Source organism: Bidens hawaiensis, unplaced genomic scaffold, assembly GCF_021521415.1.
Source record: "Bidens hawaiensis isolate Kalapana, Puna unplaced genomic scaffold, B.hawaiensis_p1.1 tig00012615_1, whole genome shotgun sequence".
NCBI lineage: Eukaryota > Viridiplantae > Streptophyta > Magnoliopsida > Asterales > Asteraceae > Bidens > Bidens hawaiensis.
Window position 1 is genome coordinate 426,181 of NW_027492038.1, and position 22,091 is coordinate 448,271.

The 22,091-nt window shown below is 35.3% G+C and overlaps 1 protein-coding gene across 1 annotated transcript; it reads right to left on the reverse strand.

The window, feature by feature from the left end:
• Positions 1 to 19,799: 19,799 nt before the first annotated feature.
• LOC143541615 (uncharacterized) lies at positions 19,800 to 21,108 on the reverse strand. Its single transcript, XM_077034391.1, has 6 exons — positions 20,735 to 21,108; positions 20,574 to 20,651; positions 20,389 to 20,502; positions 20,236 to 20,301; positions 19,915 to 19,980; positions 19,800 to 19,811 (listed from the first exon to the last, which is right to left on the reverse strand). Exons 1-6 carry the CDS (start codon positions 21,038 to 21,040, stop codon positions 19,800 to 19,802), a joined length of 642 nt encoding a protein of 213 aa, XP_076890506.1. The 5' UTR covers positions 21,041 to 21,108.
• Between the last annotated feature and the right edge of the window lie 983 nt (positions 21,109 to 22,091).

A 22,091-nucleotide genomic window follows, 5' to 3' on the forward strand; every position in this document is an offset into this window, starting at 1 on the left:
ACCTTCAAATAGAAAAGCAGGGGGCTTTCCACTAAACTAGTTGAACATTATTAGTATGGATTCTAAATTTTAATTTTTATGGACCCTTCCAAAATTTAATATACCGCTTATAGTAAACTTTTATGAAACATTGGTGTACCAAGACCCCGATCTATGCTATATGGGTCCGCCCCTGGGCGAAGCATAAACATGGCCCGAGGTTGCTCTCCGCCCAAATCATATAAGTTATATACATAATGCTTTAATAAAAAAAAAGTAAAACCAAAATACAACGGATTGTTTCTATACATCTCTTTACTCTTTTCTATGATTTTATCTCATAAATTTTTTTAGTATAAAATTATGCACATGTATATATGGTGTATAAGCATGTGTATTTAGACAAAATAATATGGTATTACACTTTTTAAAAATAAAATTTAAATATGTTAAAATTTACATGTATAGGTCCTTAAATTATTATTTATATATATATAGGTAGGCAGGTATATATAGGTATGACTATTTATATTATTGGGAATATAACTATGCATGCATGCAACAAAGTGAAGAGTGGTATATTTCATGGTAATGGAACGAAAATGGAAATGGAATCTTGACCTATCATTGATCTATAGAGCCATAGAACGATTTCAACATTGAAAAACTTTTAAAGTTGACCGAACGTATTTTTTATTTCAATATGTTATTCTGTTATGGTACGCATGCATGTAAATAGAGATTGCATATAATATATTATATGGGTACGTTTAATACATGACAAATTTTAAACACATAAGATTGAGAAATGCACGCATAATACTTATTCATAACGTTTAAAATGACAGTGAAATAAATGGTCAGATAATAATCACTTTATGTATTACATTCTACGCAAAGAGAGAACCATGGTTTTCATCTTTATTGTTTGATAAATATGAAGTTTTAGTCAAATAGTTTTAAATATGTAACTTTTGACAAATAATTTTGTTTTCACTTGCAATTAAACCTGACTCAACTAAACCTGTTAACTATGGTCATTTAATCCATCAGCGAGCCCCTTACGTGAGGACAATTTTGTCCCTTTTCTCACCAAATATACCCTAGACCTAATTCCCAAGTCTTATTTTCATCTTCGTCATTCTTTCTTTCGTCTTCAGCAAACCCTACATGAACAAACGAGGATTATGATTCATCTCTGATGATTTCATGTAACACCTGAGTGTGACGTACAGATTGCTCAAAACACACGCGGCACTATTAAGTGACAATATTATCATTACTTTATTTAAACATCAAGTACACAAGTTCGTAAACAAGGAAATACATTGTATTATAAGAAGATTAAGCAAACTTGTACATTTATTAATTTAACCTAAGTACTAGTGTCTTCTCTCTGCATCATCCTCTAACGACTGTCCCTGTAGCATATATATATATAGGGGAAGGATATTTTGAGAACCATGTTGAGTTGTAAGAACTTAAGAACTCTCATTCTAGGCCACACATTTAATTAAATGAATTGGAATATATGGTTGCGATTAAATTTGGCAAAAAAGTCAAAGTAGGAGAGAGAATATATATGTAACTGATTACACTAACTTTTACGTCCGTTACACAAGTGTAAAATGTCGACTCGGTGCGTACAAAATTCTGTAAATTTTTTACGTGTATGTAACCTACATATATTACGCATGTGTAAAAAAAATCGTTACACTGAGTTCTTTCGAGTTCTTAAAACTCAAAGGGGTTCTCATTTGAAATCTCCCATATATATATATATATATAAAATACAAATCAACTAAACAAATAGTTGGTGAGTTCACACAAGTTTTGTTTATATATAACAAAATCATACAATTCCATATGACATGTATAATAATTGCGCAAGTAAGATCCTTTCCAGTTGATAACAACCAATGTACTTAGATAGTAAGGCCATTTTCCACTCATAACAAAACAGTCCTGAGTGCAGTGGGGGGGGGGGGGTTATAATCATACTTATTGAGACTACCACGTGCAAGTAAAATATAAGCAATTAATCAAGTAACACATAAGTCCATAATGTGAATTGTAGTTTGAATATATGAATAATTAAGCAATTGTTTTGGTAGAATATATATATATGTTACCCTCAAAGTGCGTAAAAGCGTTAAAAAGGGGGTGTGAGAAACTCACATTTGAAATTGGAGATAAAATAGAAACAAATGCCGAGTGCGCTTTAAAGAAATCGAAGTGATCGAACCTCACGAACTATAATTAAAAAAACAAAATTAAAAACTAACCAATGGAATTATAAATAAGTAATTTAGTTTTAAAAATTAAGTATTTTATTATTCTATGAACATTTTATATTATAATATTATTTTAAGCCTTAACGGTAGTTTAACGATTTATTATTATTTTAATATTATTTGATAGTTTATCACTAATATGAGAATTATATCATTTATGAAACATCAATTTTTAACGCTGCAATATTTATCCCGAATACGAATATTTTAGCATATTATAATATTAACAAGTTGGAAAATAATAAAATATTAATGGGTTTCGTGAAACTTAACAAATATGAAAAGTTAGCATTTAGATAAAAAAAATTGTTAAAATTTAATTTATAATTGATTTTATGTAATTTAAAATAATTTTATTTAATTTATATAATTTAACAATTTAATTTGGTTTATATTATTAATGAAAAATGGTTTTAAAAAAACAAAAAAACGGCTAGACCCGGTTTCGAACTCGGGTATCTTAGAACACACACAAGTGAGCTAACCATCCGGACCAGCTTGCTGGTTGATATAATAATAGAAACAATTTTACTTAAACAAAATCTCAAGTTCATCATTAACCTTAACACCCTATATCTTCAATTCGTTAAAATGCTTCCATGTGTGATGAAATTAAGTTAGGGGTTTTAATCTATTGATGAAAATGATTCTATTACATATATCAATTACCTGAAAATGTAATGGATTGATGGTTAACGGAGGTTGGCCGGAATCTGAACTTTGATGAACAATTACGGGTTATAGAGAGTGTTTTAGATGGAATTGAAGTTACTAGCAAGGTTAGATGATGTATAGGGTGCTTTATATAGCTTCAATAGGAGCGTATGGACTTGAATGCTCGTAATTGTGTTTTTATTTTATTTCTGGTGGTTTACAGGTTTTAAACACTCATTATTTGTTGTCAATACGAGTTATGAACGATGATTAGGTGTTGTCGTCATGGTCTAAAGGTTTTATGAGCCGTTAACGATTTAATTCACGATTTTTAATGCATTTAAAGGGTCGCCAGAATTGGGTTTGGTTCGTTGGAAACCAGCGTCGAAAAAACGAGGGGAATGGGGGGGGGGGTTATTATAATATTAATAATTTAAATTAATTTACACATTTAGTCCTTGTAGTTTCAAGTTATTTTAACAACATTAAGTAAAATATAATTACAATTCAGTCCCTGAACTTTGAGATATGCTAATAATGTAATGAAAGTCATAACACTTGCATTGTTTTCATATTATACCCCTATAGTTTGAAAATTGTTTAAATAAAAACTTTAAACCTTGGAGTTTCATTAATTGATAAAAAGAATAGAAAACTAACGATCGATAACTGTAAATCATCGTGAATATTATATTAATGATGGACGATTAACAATAATCTATTGAAATGGAAAACAGTCAGTTTAAAAAATACAAATACAAATACAAATACAAATACAAATACAAATAAAAATATGACGAATGTCACAGCATTCTCAACTGTTTAGAATTTTGTCTCGAAATTAAATAGAAGAATCCATAAAAAAAGAGAGGATACTTAGTTCGCATTTGGTCTTCCCGCTCCCAAGTGAATTAAATGCCACGGTTGGATTCCCAACGAACCTTTACCAAGGGTATACGACTACGTTTGGTTTCCTTGTCTTTGTGATCCATGATTTCCACCGGTTTCTCAACAAAGTGCATTGTTTCATCAATACGCACCTCATAGAGCGGTATGTGGAGATTTCCCTATGCTAGACATTTCTTTAGATTAGAAACATGAAACTCGGATGAATATTAGAAATTTCTTGCGAAATCTTGAGTGTATAAGCCACACTACCGACATGTTCGAGAATCTTGAAAGGTCCAACAAATCGTGGAGATAGTTTACCTTTCTATCCAAAATGAACCACACCTTTCCAAGGGGATACCTTGAGAAGAGCATGGTCGCCGACGTTAAACTCGAGAGGTCGTCGTCGATTACCAACGTAACTCTTTTGACAACTACAAGTGGCTAAGAGATTTTGTTGAATTTGAGCAATTCGATCAGTAGTCAACAGGTTTCGGGCCTGTGATTTGGGTTTCACCAATTTCACTGCAGCAGATAGGGGAACGACATTTGCAGCTATAAAGTGCTTCGAATGGAGCCATATCGATACTCATATGAAAATCGTTATTGTATAAAAACTCAATCAAGTGAAGACAAGAATCCCCGTTTCCACCGAAATCCATGACACATGACCTAAGCACGTCTTTGAGTGTTTGAATCGTTCACTCGGATTGCCCATTAGTTTGAGGATGATAGGTTGTGCTAAGATCTAATCGAGTTCCCAACACGGTTTAAAGCGATGTCCAGAAACGCGAAGTAAAACAGCTATCACGATCGGAAATGATATGCAAAGATACACCATGACGACAAATGATATGCTGAACATAAATCTGAGCAAGCTAATCAATTGAAAACTTTTCGTTAATCGGAGTGAAATAAGCGGATTTATCTAATCGGTCGACTATAACCCAAATACCGTCGTGGCAGTTTCAAGTAGTCGGGAGCTTGAACACAAAATCCATAGTTACATCTTCGTATTTCCAAATAGGAATGTGCGGTTGTATAAGCAAACCGGAAGGTCGTTGATGATCAATCTTAATTTAGCGCAAGTAAGGCATTTTGCCACATATAACGCGATGTCTTAATACCGAACCACCAGAATGTAGACCGTAGATCGAAATACATCTTATCCGTACTGAGATGAATGGAATACCGAGACTTATGAGCTTCGTCCATGATTAATGGGCGAATATCGTCACTATTATGGACCCACAAACGATTGAGGAAATACAATAAACCATCGCGCTTAGTTTCGAGTTGATTCTTAAGCACCACATGACGTTTCATCATACATATTACCCTCAATGACAGAGACATGTTGAGCTTCAAAGAAACGAAGTTGAATATCGGTTTGAATGGTCACGCTATGAAGCAAAATCGATTTAACTGGGCCTTTCAACTAAGAGCATAGGCTACAACGTTCGCTTCACCAGGGTGGTAACAAATTTCACAGTCGTGGTCACTAAGTAGTTCGACCCATTATCGTTGCCGCATGTTTAGATATTTTTGGTCGAAAATATGTTGAAGACTCTTGTGGTCAGTGAATAGCACACACTTAGTGCCGTAGAGGTAATGTCTCCAAATTTTCAGCGCGAATACGATGGCACCAAGTTCGAGATCGTGAATTGTATAATTCTTTTCATGAATCTTAAGTTGTCGTGAAGCGTAAGCGATAACTTTACCTAGTTGCATAAGGACACTACCGAGGCCTTGATTAGAAGCATTGCAATAGACAACAAAATCTTCATTGCCCTCGGGGATTGCAAAGATCGGTGCATCTCAAAGCATATGCTTAAGAGTTTGAAAAGCTTCATCTTGATTTGGCCCCCATTCATAAGGTTTATCTTTGTGAGGTAAAGCGGTTAGGAGCAAAACGATCTTGGAAAAGTTAAGAATGTAGCGACGATAGTAACCCAAAAGACCAAGAACTGAACGAACTTCAGTAGGAGAGGTTGGAGTTTTCCAATTCTTAATGGTTTTGATTTTGGATAGGTCAACGTGGATACCCTTTTCGTTTACTATATGCCCTAAGAATGGAATTCATCCAACCAGAATTCACACTTTGAGAACTTAGCATAAAGTTGTTCCTTCCTCAAAAGATCAAGGGCGGAATGAAAAATAAGGTTGTCGTCGATAAAAACAATTATAAACTTATCTAAGTAAGGTTTGCATACGTGGTTCATGAGGTCCATAAACACCGCGGGTGCATTGGTTCCGAAATGCATAACCCTAAATTCGTAGTGTTCGTATCGATTCCGAAAAGCGGGTTTGGGTATATCATCTTCATGCACGCGTTGTTTATGATAACTTGAACGAAGATTAATATTTGAGAAGCATGAAACTCCTTGGAGTTGATCAAAAAGATCATCAATATGAGGCAAAGGATAAAGATTCTTGATTGTGAGCTGGTTGAGCTCGCGATAATCGATGCACATACGAAATGAACCATCTTTCTTTTTGATGTAAAGAACAGGTGGGCCCTATAGAGATGAACTAGGGTGAATGAACCCTTTGTCCGAAAGTTCTTGGAGTTGATTAGACAACTCTTGCATCTCTGAGGGTGTAAGACGATAAGGAGCCTTAGCAATCGGGGTTGTGCCAGACACAAGCGATCCAAAATTCAACTTCACTAATAGGATGAAAACCGGAAACATCATCGGGAAAAACTTTGGAATACTCGCGAACAACAGGAATGTCTTTGATTTTTCGTTCCTTCTTTCACACCACATAGGCTACGAATGTCACATACATCTTGCGTAAGTACATTTAGGCTTGAGAACAAGTTATAAGATTAAGGCTCAAGGAAGAAGGCTTTTCACCAGAGACACAAAGAAGTTAACCGTCGGCCAGAGGAATATGAATGAACTTCTTGAAGCAAACAATTTCAGCACGATGAAAGGATAACCAGTCCATGCCTACTATGATGCCAAAGCTTCCTAATTGCATAGGAATGAGATCAATTGATAGCTTGTGGTCATTTAGGTTTACTCGCAATTTCAAATGATAGAATCGATTAATATAGATTTACCATTAGCTACCTCAACAGAATACGAGTTTCTAAGCTTAGATAGGGGTTTAACAAGCAAAAGTTCAAATTCTAAGACACAAAGCTCATATCTGCACTGGTATCAAATAAAATAGATGCAAAGTGGTCGTTTACGAGGAACGTACCATTCACCACGTTGTCGCTTTGCTGAACTTGATTGGCGTTAATGATGAAAGCACGCCCACGAGCATTTTGAGGAGCCTGAGCAGCTTGAGTGGCTTGACCATCTTGTGGTGCAGGGGCTAGGATAGCTGGAAGTGGCTGAACTTGTGCTTGGTTAGCCAACAATTGTGGAACTTGTGGCTGGTAAGCTTGATGGGCTTTATACGCTTGGATTTGATATTGCGGGGTTGGAGAAAGCTAAAGAGAGTTCACATTCACAAGTCATGGACACGCATTGCGAAAGTGGCCTGGGTCATTATAGTTGTAGCAAGCCCGCATTCGATTCATGGGTTGAGCATATTGCACGGGACGAGGATTCGATTAAGCGAACCTTTGAGGAGCAATCGGCACACTAGTAGTCTCACGGTATGTGGTGCTAAGATGCCCAAAACGGTTGCAGCGAGTGCATTGGCGAAAAAGCAGAATAAGCGGGATAATGACGTTGACAGATGCTGCAAAACAGATGGGGTCTGTTGTAGGTTTCTAGAGAGGTGGTGCAGGTTAGGTTAGGGTTAAGGTGCAGCTTGTTGGGTTAGCGCATTATTCTTACGCTTCTTGCCACGGTAGCTTGAGGGATGGCAGACTTGGATGATTCGGGCTTAGCCTCTTTGGGTTCATAAGATGGTTTTTCAAAAGGCTCATTCTAACCTTTCAACGTCAAAGTTCTGGCTTTAACATGATTGTCAGTTAAAGACACAACAAGGTTAATTGCGTCACCAAGTTCTTTGGGAGCACTACTCAAGACACAATCTTGAATTTGTCTTGGTAGCCCCCGAATATACTTTTCGATGGCACACGATAATGGAGTAACAAGATGAGGCACCAACACATTGAGTCCGTTGAAATGAGAGGTGTAAGCTGAGTGCTCACCACCCTCTTGTTTAAGGTTCCAGAACTAGATTTCCAAATTCATGAGCTTATTTGGAGGGCAGAATTGCTTGGTCATCATATCATTCAATTCATTCCATGGCAAGGCCATGGCAACTTCAGCACCTCAGGTTGATTTTTCCTTGACCCACCAGGTAAGTACCCCTTTTCAAAGACACTTGCATCAAAACAGGTTCGCTTGTCATCAGGACACTCGACGTGGAAGAATATGCTTTCCATTTTCTCGTATCACGAAGTAGGGCAGTGGCACCTTGAGTCCCATCAAACCTAACATCAGTTTAGGTCTTGAACGAACAGATAGAAGCTCTAGGCTCGGGCGGAATGGGGTTGATGCTAGCAGTGAGGTTTTGATGAATTTGGGTCATCATGTCGGGAACGACCGCGGCTAGTTGCTTGGTGATCTGAACAGTCATATCTCGGCTAGAGGTTCCAGAAGAACAAGGCTTAACGTAACAGGAAGCCATTCTGCGAATAAGGGCAATGAAATTCGTGAAACTCGAAATAGTATATGGTATAAAAATCCTTGCTAAAGTTTGTTAAATATGAAAACCATAACAATAATAATAAGCGTTGTGTGAAACTTAGAGTTTTCATAAACCACCATGGACTCTTATATTCCATCAAAAAAATCAAAATGCGTAATCAAATCGAACCGAAAGCTGGGTATTCATGTATCACCACGACTTGACAAACTTTCAGTTAAAACACATTGTAAAACATTAAGCATTTCATATTATAATATTATTTTAAGCGTTAATGGTATATAAAATCATACAATTCAACTAAACAAATAGTTTGTGAGTTCACACAAGTTTTGTTTATATATTACAAAATCATACAATTCCATGTGACATGTGTAATAATTGCGCAAGTAAGATTCTTTCCAGTCGATAACAACCAACGTACTTGGATAATGAGACTCCATTGAGACTACCACGAGCAAGTAAACAAGTAACACATACGTCCATGATGTGAATTATAGTTTGAATATATGAATAATTAAGCAATTTTTTAAGGTAGAATATATATGCTACCCCAAAGTGTGTAAAAACGTTAAAAGGGGTGTGAGAAACTCACCTTTGAAATTGTAGATAAAATAGAAACATATGCCGAGTGCGCGTTAAAGAAATCGAAGTAATCGAACCTCACAAACTATAATTAAAAATACAAAATTAAAAACTAACCAATGGAATTATAAAAGTTAAGTAATTTAGTTTTAAAACTTATGTATTCTATTATTCTATGAGCATTTTATATTATAATATTATTTTAAGCCTTAACGGTAGTTTAACGATTTATTATTTTTTGATAGTTTATCGCTAATATGAGAATTATATCAATTATGAAACATCAATTTTTAACGGTATAATATTCATCCCAAATACGATTATTTTAGCATATTATAATATTAACAAGTTGGAAAATAATAAAATATTAATGGGTTTCGTGAAACTTAACGAATATGAAAATGTTAGCTTTTAGATAAAAAGAATTGGTAAAATTTAATTTTACCAAATTAATTTGTTAAATTATTATAAACCGACGTCGGAAAAACGAGGGGAAGATAGGGGGGGGGGGGTTATTACAATATTAATAATTTAAAATAATTTAAACAAGCAGTCCTGTAGTTTTAAGTTATTTTAAAAATAGAAATTAAAATATAATTACAATTCAGTCCCTAAACTTTGAAATATGTTAATAATGCAATGAAAGTTATAATACTTGGATAGTTTTCATATTATACCTATATAGTTTGCAAATTGTTTAAATAAAAACTTTAAACCTCGGAGTTTCGTTAATTGATCAAAAAGAATAGAAAACGAATTATCGATAATTGTAAATCATCATGAATATTATATTAACGATGGACGACAAACTAGAATACATTGAAACGACAAAACGGGCCGGTTTAACGAATACAAATACAAGTAATAAAAACATATGGCGAATGTCACATTTCAATTATGACAAATTTGGTAGATAGACGGGCCACACGATTACACAATCAACTAAGGACAAAATTACCCCTCACATGAGGAGCACGCTAATGAGTTTAATGATCAGAGTTAACGGGTTTAGTTGAGTCGGGTTTAATTGCAAGTGAAAATAAAACTATTTGACAAAAACCGCAAATTCGAAACTATTGAACTGAAATCGCATATTTGGTCAAACCACAAGGATGAAAACTGCAGTCCTCTCTTAAACAAAATATGTAAATGTTTACGATACGTTTTCCTACTCAAATACGGTTATGTTTAAAAGTATATGTGTTTGCGTGTATGCATACACACACACACACAAACACAGACACAGACACAGACACACAGACACACACGCTAGCTTTTATCCCCTGTATTATTGTATTATGGGGTTATTTACATTATTCGTTTCTGTTATTTATATATTTTTTTATTTTAATTTTATAAATTGTAAGAAATCAAAAATATATTTAGGATTTGATGATTAAATGGTTTTACAAATAAATGAGACGTTATAATGGGTATGTTTGGCAAACTAGCTGGTGGCTGGAAGCTAGAAGCTGTTAGCTGTAGCTTTTTAGATATATTTAGGTGTTTTGCAGAGTAGTTGGAGCTTTTAATAAAACTAGTTCGGTGCCCATGCGGTGCGGCAGAATGCGTGCGCAACCTAACATCAACCGCATAATCAGTGTCGGTACGTGATTCACTTGATAATAGTGCACACGTAACCCGAATGCAGACGTGTAATTCATGCAAAAGCAGTAAGCATGTAATCGATGGCGAAAATCAAGAAACAGGGCTGAAATTTAACCAACCTCTTTTGATCTGATACCCTTTCCGACCCGGTACTGTTTTAATCTGAAACATGTTTTGACCTGGCCTCTTTCGACTCAAAGCTACACTGACACGAACCGAACTAAATTAACCCTTTTTGTATCGAATCGTTCCGACCCTAATTTGGTGTTACACATGACCCGAGCTCGTCTGACTGGACTTGTTGCCAATCATAACCGGTAATCACGTAGTATACTAATTTTTTAAAGTTAAAGAAGTATAGCAATATTATACTCAAATTAAAGAGAATAAAATGTTCTTTTTTATGATGTAATTTGTTAAAAAAATTTATTAGCGTGTGATAAAGTTATGGTCTTTTAAAGAGTCATGGGGTAGTTAGTTTTGAATAAGGATAAAATATGTAACTATTATATAAATAAACAAAAGTTAATGAAAATTCAAGTACCAAACTTGTAAATTCAAATGTAACAGCTTCTAGTTTTTTCTAAAGCGCTAGTAGTAGTAGTAGCGTTTAAACATGGAGCTCTTTCTCCAAACTTAAAAGCTTGAATCTTCTTCAATCAGACAAAGCTTTTTATTGAGTATGGGTTTCTTAAAAAATTGATGCTAGAATCTCCTAAAAACTCTTTGCTAAACATACCCAACATGTTTAAAAGCTATTTGGGTTTGATGAGACCCATGACCCGCTTATTTTTTTTACTATAAAATTGTTTCTTAATTATAAATAATATATTTAAAAAAAACGGATACTAATTTTGAGTATATCCCTATTTTATAGGATTTACATATCAAATATTTGATGAGATTAATTTTTAATTTAATTAGATGTTATACCAGTTTAAAGGCTACCTGGGTTTGGTGAGACCTATACCCGTAAATTCGAGTCAAATGCATGAGAAACCTTCATAATTTACAAAAAAAAACAATCTGCTAGCTTGTGAGAATTTATGGAGGTTTCGTTTATATAAATTTAAGATTTTAAATGTGGGTTATATTATAATAGGAAGTATGGTTTTTTTAAGAAGTATAAGAAGTAATCTAGTCTATTGATTTTGAAAATGGATAGTTGAGATTAGTTTATAAGTGAAATTAAGTGTTAGATAAGGAGAATGACATAATAGGGATAATACATTTATTGATTTTCCCTCTTCACGTGCAATGTATATGTCAATACCCCCATCATTTTAAAACATCCATAACTTTTTTATACGACATTCAAAAAATAAAATAAAATCACCATAATAACGATTGTTTTTTTATCTTTTATATGGGTACCATATTGCTGTATATAAAAATATTGAGTTTTTTACAAATTGTGTTTTATAAATAATTGGGTTTTATAAAATTAAGTTTTTATCAAATTATGTTATACAATTGTCTTTTTCATTGTGCTTTTCCATCGTATGTTTTACATTGTGTTCTTTCATAATGTTTTTCCATTGTGCTTTTTCCCGCGACGACTATTTTTCGGCGACTTTCCGACAAAATTTCCGGGGACTTTCCGGCCAAAAAAGTTTCGAAGACTTTTTCGGCGAAAAATTCCGATGACTTTCTGGGGAAATTTTCGGACGAAATTTTCTGGCGAGGTGGTGACGATTGTTGTGCTGTCGGAGTGGTGGTGATTATAAGATATGAGTGAAGATGTAAGTGGGCTTTGTGATTAAATTAAGTTGGTTTTAAGGTTAAATTAAATGGGCTTTTGAGATTGAAGTATTTGACCAAAATAACCTCCTTCAGATCCTTCCTAGTAAAATCAAAATTTTTTATTTGAACTCAACCTTTTAAATGGGTATTATAGTTCGTTAAAGTTAATATAAATTAAAAGTTACTACCATCAATAACTAGCATTATACCTTTTAAAAAAAATCTGGCCCATGAGTAGAACATCTGATTCCATTTTCAGGTTTTGTGGGTGATGGAATATGCAAAGACTTTTACTTTTACATATGAATAATAATGTTATAGATTTATACCCCTCCTTTTTAGACGTCTTTCATGCGTGTTAGATCATCGTACTTTTTAATTTAGAGAGTCTTGTTGTCTCACTCTAACTAGACAATATTGTCATATAGCTGGGCCTACGCTGGGCTTCAACGTTTGGCTTGGGCGTTCCACTCAGGAAAACATACCGCCGGCTGTCACTTGACAGTCGTTGTGCCACCACAACAGCAGAACTCTCGACATAACACACGAAGGGACGAAAACCCAGATGGGCTCGGAATTCGAATTGACTACCTCACAATGCCTAGCTCAACTCCTTCATTGCCAATATCTACCCAAAGTGCCACAAGTGGGGATCGAACTTGGGTTTCCACAAAAGAACCCAAGCCTTCTACCACTAGGCCTAGACTCTAGAGTGAGTAGGAAGTGTATAAGGAAGTCATTCTTGGTGAGTATGTATTTTTTATTGTAACCAAACTCCGACGTAGCAACACGGGGTTAAATATTTGAGCATAAATGAGAGTGAGTAAAGCTTAGGAGACAACATAAAGGAGCCGTTTTGTAGCTTTTTAATGATTCTATTAAAAGTTTACCTCTGAATTGGTCAGAGATAGAATTCATTTGGTTCACCAAAAAGACATCTCTCAATAGTTCATGAAGCTTTTTAATGGGTAAGTTTCAGAAATATACTGAATGCTTCAAAGGTAATCTCTTAATCGGTCAGGCCTCTTAATGATTTAGCACAAAATTGCCAAACAACAATTGTTTAGCAGACAACACGGGTATGACGTTCCTTCTTTGGTCTATTCCGCCACGTGGCATGCCTGACACTTCCGTTAGGCAATGCTATTAGTCTTGAGCATTTGATCAAAAACCATGTGGGACAAACTATGTTATGTGATCGCCAGATGTTAGTGATGCGTACCGTGAATACTGGACACTATGTGCTCGTAACACTACCTTGTTGTGGTGCAAGATCATACAACTCAAAGCTTGCGCTCCAAAGAGGATTCTAGTGTATGAATTGGAAATGTTGGAGAGCATTAAGGCCGTTATATGGACCAGCAACAGCAAATAACACATGCCAAAACCATAGAGAATTGAAGCCACCGCTTCGAGCATAATTATCAGGTATTTGCAATTTTGGTGTAAAAAAATATTATTGAAGGTGGGTTTTATTTGTATTTCTTAAAAATGTTTACTTTTGTCTTTATTTTAAGGTTTAGGCGGTCATATTACCGTTGAGAAATGTTCCAAATCATCAAACACACCCATCACGACTTGACAGGTATAACCCGAAATTTCCTACCCGATTTTGATACTTGAAGGGTCAGAGACGGCTTACCGGCACTATCCAACTACTCAATGGCGTCCCTAGTATCCTTGGCGGGCAAGATGTGCTCCTCTCATGCAGCCCAAGATTAACCAATAAAATATTCTCCTTGGTACTCTTAGTGGCATCATCAATGGCGGATCTAGATATAAATCTCAGGGGTAGTGTTCAAAAAAAAAATTACCCTATTTCATACAATTTAAATGAAACAAAAATAGAAACACGATACATGAGGGGCAAATTTCCCCTATATGATTTTTAAAGTTTGAAGTTGAGTCATTACACCATGTTTTTTTACTTTATCAAATGTTTCTCTTTCACTGCACAAATTAAAGCATTGTTCAAATACTTATTACATATTCGATTACGCAAACCCGTATTGATAAATTTCAATTTAGAAAAACATATTTTAACGGTAACGGTTGCAACAGGTAAAACCAACGCTAGCTTTAATATTTGATAAACAAAAGAAAACGTGACGTGCTTTTCCGGTTTCCACTATTACACGAGCAAGGTCACACATTCACCCGAATTTGAAAATGTATCATCTTCCTTTAAAGTGTGATAAAAGGTCATACGATCACCCGAAATACACCATATTTTTTCATTACTAAAATCATTCGGATACATTTACGAAAATATCACTATCTTAGATATATCAAACTTGGAAAACGAATCTCAAGATTTAAACCAGATATCTTTTTTAACAAACTAGTTAAGACCTCACTAAATCTATTTCCAAATTTTGAATTTGCATATCCAAAACTGTTTTAAAATCGTCAACCTTAAGATGATGATTATGTTTGTTTCTGTTTGATGTTTCTCATTCAAGCAAAAGGAAAAAAAAAAGTTAATGGTTTATATTTGAGTAAACTGTGGTTTTCGTCCCTGTGTTTTGTCCAAATATGCGATTTTAATCAAATAGTTTCAAATTTATGATTTTCGTCACTGTGGTTTCATTTCACTTGCAATTAAACCCGAATTCACTAATCCCGTTAAGTTTGGCCGTTAAACTCATCAGCGTATCCTTCACATGAGGGGCAGTTTTGTCATTTTTTTCCCCAAATAAACCCCAGTCCTAATTTGCAAGCTACCTCACGTGAGGGGCTGGGGTGTATTTTGAGAAAAAATAGGACCCTCACGTGAAGAACACGCTAATGGGTTTAACGACTAGACTTAACGGGATTAGTGAATTCGGGTTTAATTGCAAGTGAAATGAAACCAATGGGACGAAAATCGCAAATTTGGAACTATTGGACTAAAACCGCGGATTTGGACAAAACACAGGGACGAAAACCGCAGTTCACTCGTTTATATTTGCTTTGGGCTATAAACTTTGTTTCGACTTTATTTGATTTGAATTTTTAAAATATGATATTCTGTTGAGCTTGTTTATGCATGAATCTGTTTCTGTTTAATTTTTCTCGTTCAAATAAAAGGAAAAAAAAAGATTTGTTGTTTTTATTTGCTTTGGGCTACAAATTTGTTTGGGCTTTATTTAATTTGAACTTTTAAATTGGTTGGCCTTTAAACAAATAGGGGTATCGTAAACAAAATTTTAGGGGTAGCGAAATACGAAAACCGACCCAAAAAGAAAAAAATTACACTGTCGACGAAAAGTTGAGGGTAGCAGATGCTACCCCTGCTTATGAAGCGTATCCGCCACTGGGCATCACTCGTTTTTTACCTACTCTCAATTCTCCCTTGTCTCCACACACACGTCCTCATCTCCACACACACACTTCGCTATCTTTATCATCTTTGATCGGATGCCACTGCCTCATTTTCAATCTTTCAAGCCCTACACCAAGTGATGGGGGTGGCATACCCCGCTTGGGGGTACTACTACCTTAAGCATGTACCCATAGAGGTGCACTTCTTATGAGTCAAGTCCCCCCCCCCCCTCTCCTCCCGGTTGAGTACCTGCCATTTCCTTCTTAGACCGAGTGTAGTCGGCAAAATATTGAAATGCTAATTGGACGTCACATGACGTAAAATGGCTCGGTGGCTTTTTAACGACGCATAGCCTTCAAATCTTTAATAAACATATCACTTTGCCTTGATATTTGCAATATTTCTAAAAGTTATTTTTGTCTTTCTCTCGTTATGTTATTACTTCTTTCAAAAAAAGAAATAATATATGCCCCGACAATGCTTTATTTGTAGGATTAATATAATCAAAATATTATCCACAAATATAATAACATAACCATATGAATCTCAAACCACGAACGCCTCCAAAATGAGTTCCAAATAACATTTTATTATTATTTTTGGTGGCATATAAATATATATAATAACTAGTACAAGCATTACATATATAAAGAACTTGTTGCGATTTTTGTTATTAAAAATAGGTAAAGATAAACTTTAAAATATTTTGTCTTTTTAGAGAAAGATAATATTTTTAAAATGTATTGTTTTTTAATGATAGGCAGCCCATTGATCATGATAAATTTTTCATACAAAATTCCCACTAAAAATGTAAAATCAAGTGGCCCACTAATGTAATGGAATATCGTTTTAGTGCTAGTAATTGACTCAATTGTTTAATCTTCTCCTCATCATTGTTTGCTATTACCTAAAATTCATGATTCCATCGACATTATTTATTATATATAAGTAACAGTAGAGGTGTTCATAGTTAGTAACTCGAATCTAATCGATATAATCATATTAAGTTGCTGATATTCGATTCGACCCGCTATAGCCTATCGGTTATTCGGTTATGTAAAGAGACTGATTTGGATATGCTTTTACAATTTTACTAACTTTTTTTCTTGTACATAAGTGTGAAGTGTGTTACATGTATCAACGTCGTGTTCGTTATCTTCGCTCTCAAGAACATAGTACCTGTCATGTGTTTTGCAACATCTTCTTGAGATGACAACTTTGGTAGTGTATATCATATGTATCGAATGCCATATATTTTCGATATATGATAAATAGTCATAGATCTCCTCCATTCAAGCAATAGAAAATAAAAATGTAAATATGGATAACAAATGCTAAATACAATCATTCAGAGAATCGTACTCTTAGGTTGGAGGTCTTGAGTTCAATCCCAAGCAAGAAGTAAATCTGGTGTAATTTAGGAGCGAGTAACATTTGTCGTTCAAAAAGGAAATGATAATCATACTCTATAACTAATCAACATTCTTCATCACCAACTATTAGGCCCACAAGATCTAACAAATGGATAAACTCAAAATTGATGGATATTAGAAGGATGGGAGTTGCAAGGTCCTAAGAACAAGCTAGTGGCAACATGGGACGGAGGCGGTGTCTTTAAATTCACAGCTTATATAGTTATATGCATCCGTAATATCAGTGCATATGTAAACAACGTTGTCAAAACTAGACGTAGATCGAGCCAATCACCGCCTACACACCATCCGGTTTGTGTGTTCTTGAACCAACTTTTAACTATTCATTTACTACTATAAACTTCATATTTAGTTAACATTGCAAATCAAACATAAAAAGATAAAATGATTCCATGTTTTATCTTAAAACTATTTACTTGTATATACCCACAACACATTTGGTCAATAACTAATCCGATTACACAACCACGTTTTTGTATTTTAGATTAACATAACTATCCGACCCGTTGGTTGAAGGGGGGGGGCGGGGGCAAGGTTAAAAACGGAATAAATGCCTCAAAAGGTTGTCGACCCTTTGCTGGTAAGAGTGGGAGAGGTCAAGTGGTACAAACAAAATAGTCTTTTTTTCTCTACTTTGTGGTCCTGTATTCTACTATCCTTGCAACTACACTATCTTGATTCCATTTGACTTAAAATGCAAACGAATATTAAACTTGTTGCGGCATCTAGTTTGACCAACATCGTCAGGCCAAGTCAAGTCAAATCATGTTTCTAACATATTTGAGCATTTGATGATTCCTGACACACCACAAAATTATTGGGTCAAGGTTGGGTTTAGATGGGTTTATGTCATAAATGGGCCAACCCTCATAACTTAGTTGAGTGGTACTATAGGTGCACAAACCGGGTAATTTTAGGAACCGGTTTTGGGTATGCTCAACAAATGTCAAAACCGGGTCGGATAGGAACCAGCTCCGGGTGTTTGACCGGGTTTTCTGGACCTTTTTCTGTTTGGGGTAGGGTAGGGTCGGGTCAGGTTTTGACCGGGTGTAAAGGTGGAACTGGTTCCAACGGGTCCAGGTGTAGGTCTGAGGAGAAACCCAATACCATATCATGCCCGGGGTTCAGGTATGGGTAGAAACCGGTTCCGGGTCAGGTCTGGAACATGGCATTTTGTGCACCTCTAAGTGGTACAGACAAAATGGTTCTTTTTGGTTCTAGTGGTCCTCAATTCTACTAGCTTTGCTACTACACTACCTCAGTGTCTTGATTCCATGTGACTTAAAATGCAAACGAATATCGAGCTTATCGCATCGGAGCATCTATTTTGACCAATATGGTCAAGTCCAATTAATTCCCCGCGTCCATGTTTTACATATCAAACTTTACACGGTGATGATTCCTGACACGGCATAAACCTACCCGCAAAAATATACACCAGTTAGGGGTGTGTCCAAATGGGCTCATGTCATAAACGGGCCAACCCTCATAACTCATTTTATACACGGGCCACGTCTGGGCTGGGTTCTGTATAAACTGGTCAAACCACCAACCCATTTGAGATTAAAATTGAAAAAACTATAAACAATAGTTTCAACCCAGTAATGTGTTACACGGTTCGTGTCGTCCGGGTTAGATGAGTTAAATGCGTCCAGGTTAGGATTGAGCTTTTTACACGATTAACTAGCCCAACACGAATTGCCAACCCTAGACTCGTGTATAAAGGGGGCTGAGCTGATCAAGAACATTTTGAATCATAAAGATTATAGTGCTTGATATAATTATGTTTTATTTTTTTATTTCGTTTAAAATACACTTGGAGTGACCGAGTGACTATCATTCAGTTCAACACTTCAACCCATTTTGTCATTTGACCACTTTCCTTGTAAGCATTTTTTTCTTATTTACACAGTTGACACATCATAGATTAAACATAACTACATAGCCAGAATCAACCAGTTCAGAAGCTAGCGGGTTAAAACTACCAACAAAGCATTATGAGCACGTATTAGCGTTAACCATCCACCCAAATGTTGTGTTTTATGTCTTGGATTTAGAACCATGACTAATGGTCTAATTTGGTTTATAACAGATACTAGCATAGAAGTAATAAGAGAATTAAACCTGATTAACGAGTTGCTACATAGATGTCAATGTCATATTCTCAGTTAGGAACTATAGGCAACATGAAAAGATCTCGGCTTGCTAGTAAGTTTCTTGCTTCTGATGGGTTCTCATGCAACAACTTTCCCAACATATCTTGTAGCGGTCCACTAGCCGTGTTTCCATGAACAACGTAAGTACCAGATCCCTGTACATAATCTATGTTAACTGAAAACTTTATGTTATAGGTTAACGAGGCAAAATTTGGGTCGGGTCGGATATATAACGGGCTTACACCGCCTGTCAGGCGCATTTGGCGTATTTCATTTTTGGTTAAATCTTCTAGATTAACGTGTTTAACGGCACATTAGTAATAAACAAAACACAAATCGACCCATTTGTATGTAAATGGGCTGAGACCGACAATTGTGTTAAAAATGATTTCTTCTATCAATTATGTAATTTCATAAAAACAATTGTATAGACATACATTACCTCAAGGTGCACTAAGTCATTAGAAGTTGGTTCAACCCTCAATCTATTCTGGCTCAATTCCTGCATCAATGGGTTCCATGAGGTTTGAAATATGATTTATTCATTAAACTTATATTTACAAATAATATTAATGTCAAATTACATAAGACTTGTTACAATTATCAGGGTTTAAGTTGAATGTCATGTGAAGAAAATAGTGTGTAAAGCTCACCTTCATGTGAAGCTGCAAATACCTTATATAGTCTACGCAATCATCAACCACGTTTGCTTTATCTCGCTGCAGAAACCAACTAAATAGGTTAAATGGACTGCATGTTAAGTTGACTTTGACTTAAGTTGATTCATCCTTCCTGGTCTTTGATTGAACAAAGGGACAAACAACAAACTATATAACTAAAAATCAGCATCTATTATATCAAAAAGAGCTACAGTTATCATCTAGACTATATAACTAATCATAACTGACACTAATTTATTTAAAAACTAAAAGTAAACTTTTAGGCAACCCTTTTGACCAGCTCATTTTTTCTACCTCATTAGAATGTGGAAGCAAGCGGTCCAGTGCATCTAGTGCTGTTGCGATCCTTGTTCTGCGACGCTGAAATAACAAACAAACAAACTAAATAAATAAACTGAAAATACGGTTATGATACGTGTAACTGTAAATGATCTTAATATGGCATACACGATCTGCTTCAGAAGCATTCCTTCTCGAACGCGTCTTGCGTGATTTGGTCGGAACTTCTGAGGTTGATGCTGACATGTTTGGTTGGTGTTGAATGACTTCAGTTGGTACTTGCTGCTAAGGATAATAAAATAGTCAAATAGAATATTGATAATCAGTTAATAGCATAACAGATAGTGTGTGACCTGATAGCAAACTTTATGTTCTGTTTGTTTAAAATTGCTCACAGGCACTTCATCATGTTGATTCATTGAAAGTCTTGCCTACATGTAAAAATATATGCCAGCATGTCAAATAATATGAAAAAATGAAACCATATAAAAAATTAATGAGATTGCAATCAAACATATGGATTTGGTTCGGTCTGATACGCATCAACGCTGACAAAAGAAGCATTAGGTGTAAAACTGCATCCAATACCGGTGCTTCCATATGGAATTTCTCTTTGCATGTTAGAGATTTCACTTCCTAACAGATAATCAACATAATTTGGATCCAAATTATGGTGTTTAATCCATTGGGGAAGAGAATAGTTATCATGATCTTGGGAAAAGGTATTTTCAGCTACATAAGGAAGATAGTTGTAATTTCCTTGTGAATTAGATGATGGCAACTGCAGATCAGAACTGTATTGAAAAATATGTTCATCCATATCATCCAGAGTGAAAACTGCATAGACAGTAGTTGTAATAAATCAATTGCATTACCAATGAAACTGTAAACTAGCATACAGGATCCAAAATGAAGCACATCAATTTAAAAAATGTTCATATGACCTATTATGTCACAACAGAAAACATTATTGCTCACAGTATAAATCATAAACTAGCAGTAATAGTGCAGCTGGTTATCAACTCCAGCAACCAAAAAAGTGGCATAACTGTAATACAGGGCATTTGAGTGCTATTCACAAAAACAAATCTCTAAACACATTCTCTCAAGGCATAGGATCGATAAACACTTTATTATTGCAAATTTGCAAGAGAAAGCTGACTCAAAATCTTGTTACAATAATTCTCTATTGATCACGCATACAAAGTCTCTACCCATGTCATATATTTATATATCTAGCACCAAATAGGTGACCATAACATACTAATCCTATTACAATTAGGAAACTAAACCAACCTGACCCAAACATTCTCCCTAATACAACAACTGATTCTACTAGCATACTGATGGAAATGCTCTAACATGGTTTATAGCACTCAATCGCTAAAGCAGGGTTTAAAATGACCTCCTAACACTCAATCATTGAAGTAGGGGTTAAAAGTTTTCAACCAATTGCACGTGGTTATGAATTGCAGTACAAGCGAGCCGAGCCACTCAAGAGTGGATTGATAAAAAGCTTGAAACTCAAACTAGCCAAGCTTTTTCAAGCTCGAGCCAAGCCCGAGCCTCAAATAAAGCTCGCTTAGGCTAGTCATTCATTGCGTATTTTTAAGTTTTACTTAACCTCTTTGGGACTTCTATGTATTAACTTCACTCTACCGAGCCGAGCTCTGGCTCCTACAAGGTACCACATGAGCTGAGCAGAGCTTAGGTTCATAAGGTTTTTCACAAAATATTCAAAAATAACAAAAAAAAAAAAAAAACGTGTATAAACTAATTAGTAAATAATAACAAGTTGCGCCTGAGCTTGAAAAAACGACTCACGAGCCGAACTCAAGCTCGAGTTCTTGTTAGTCAAAACGAGCCAAGCT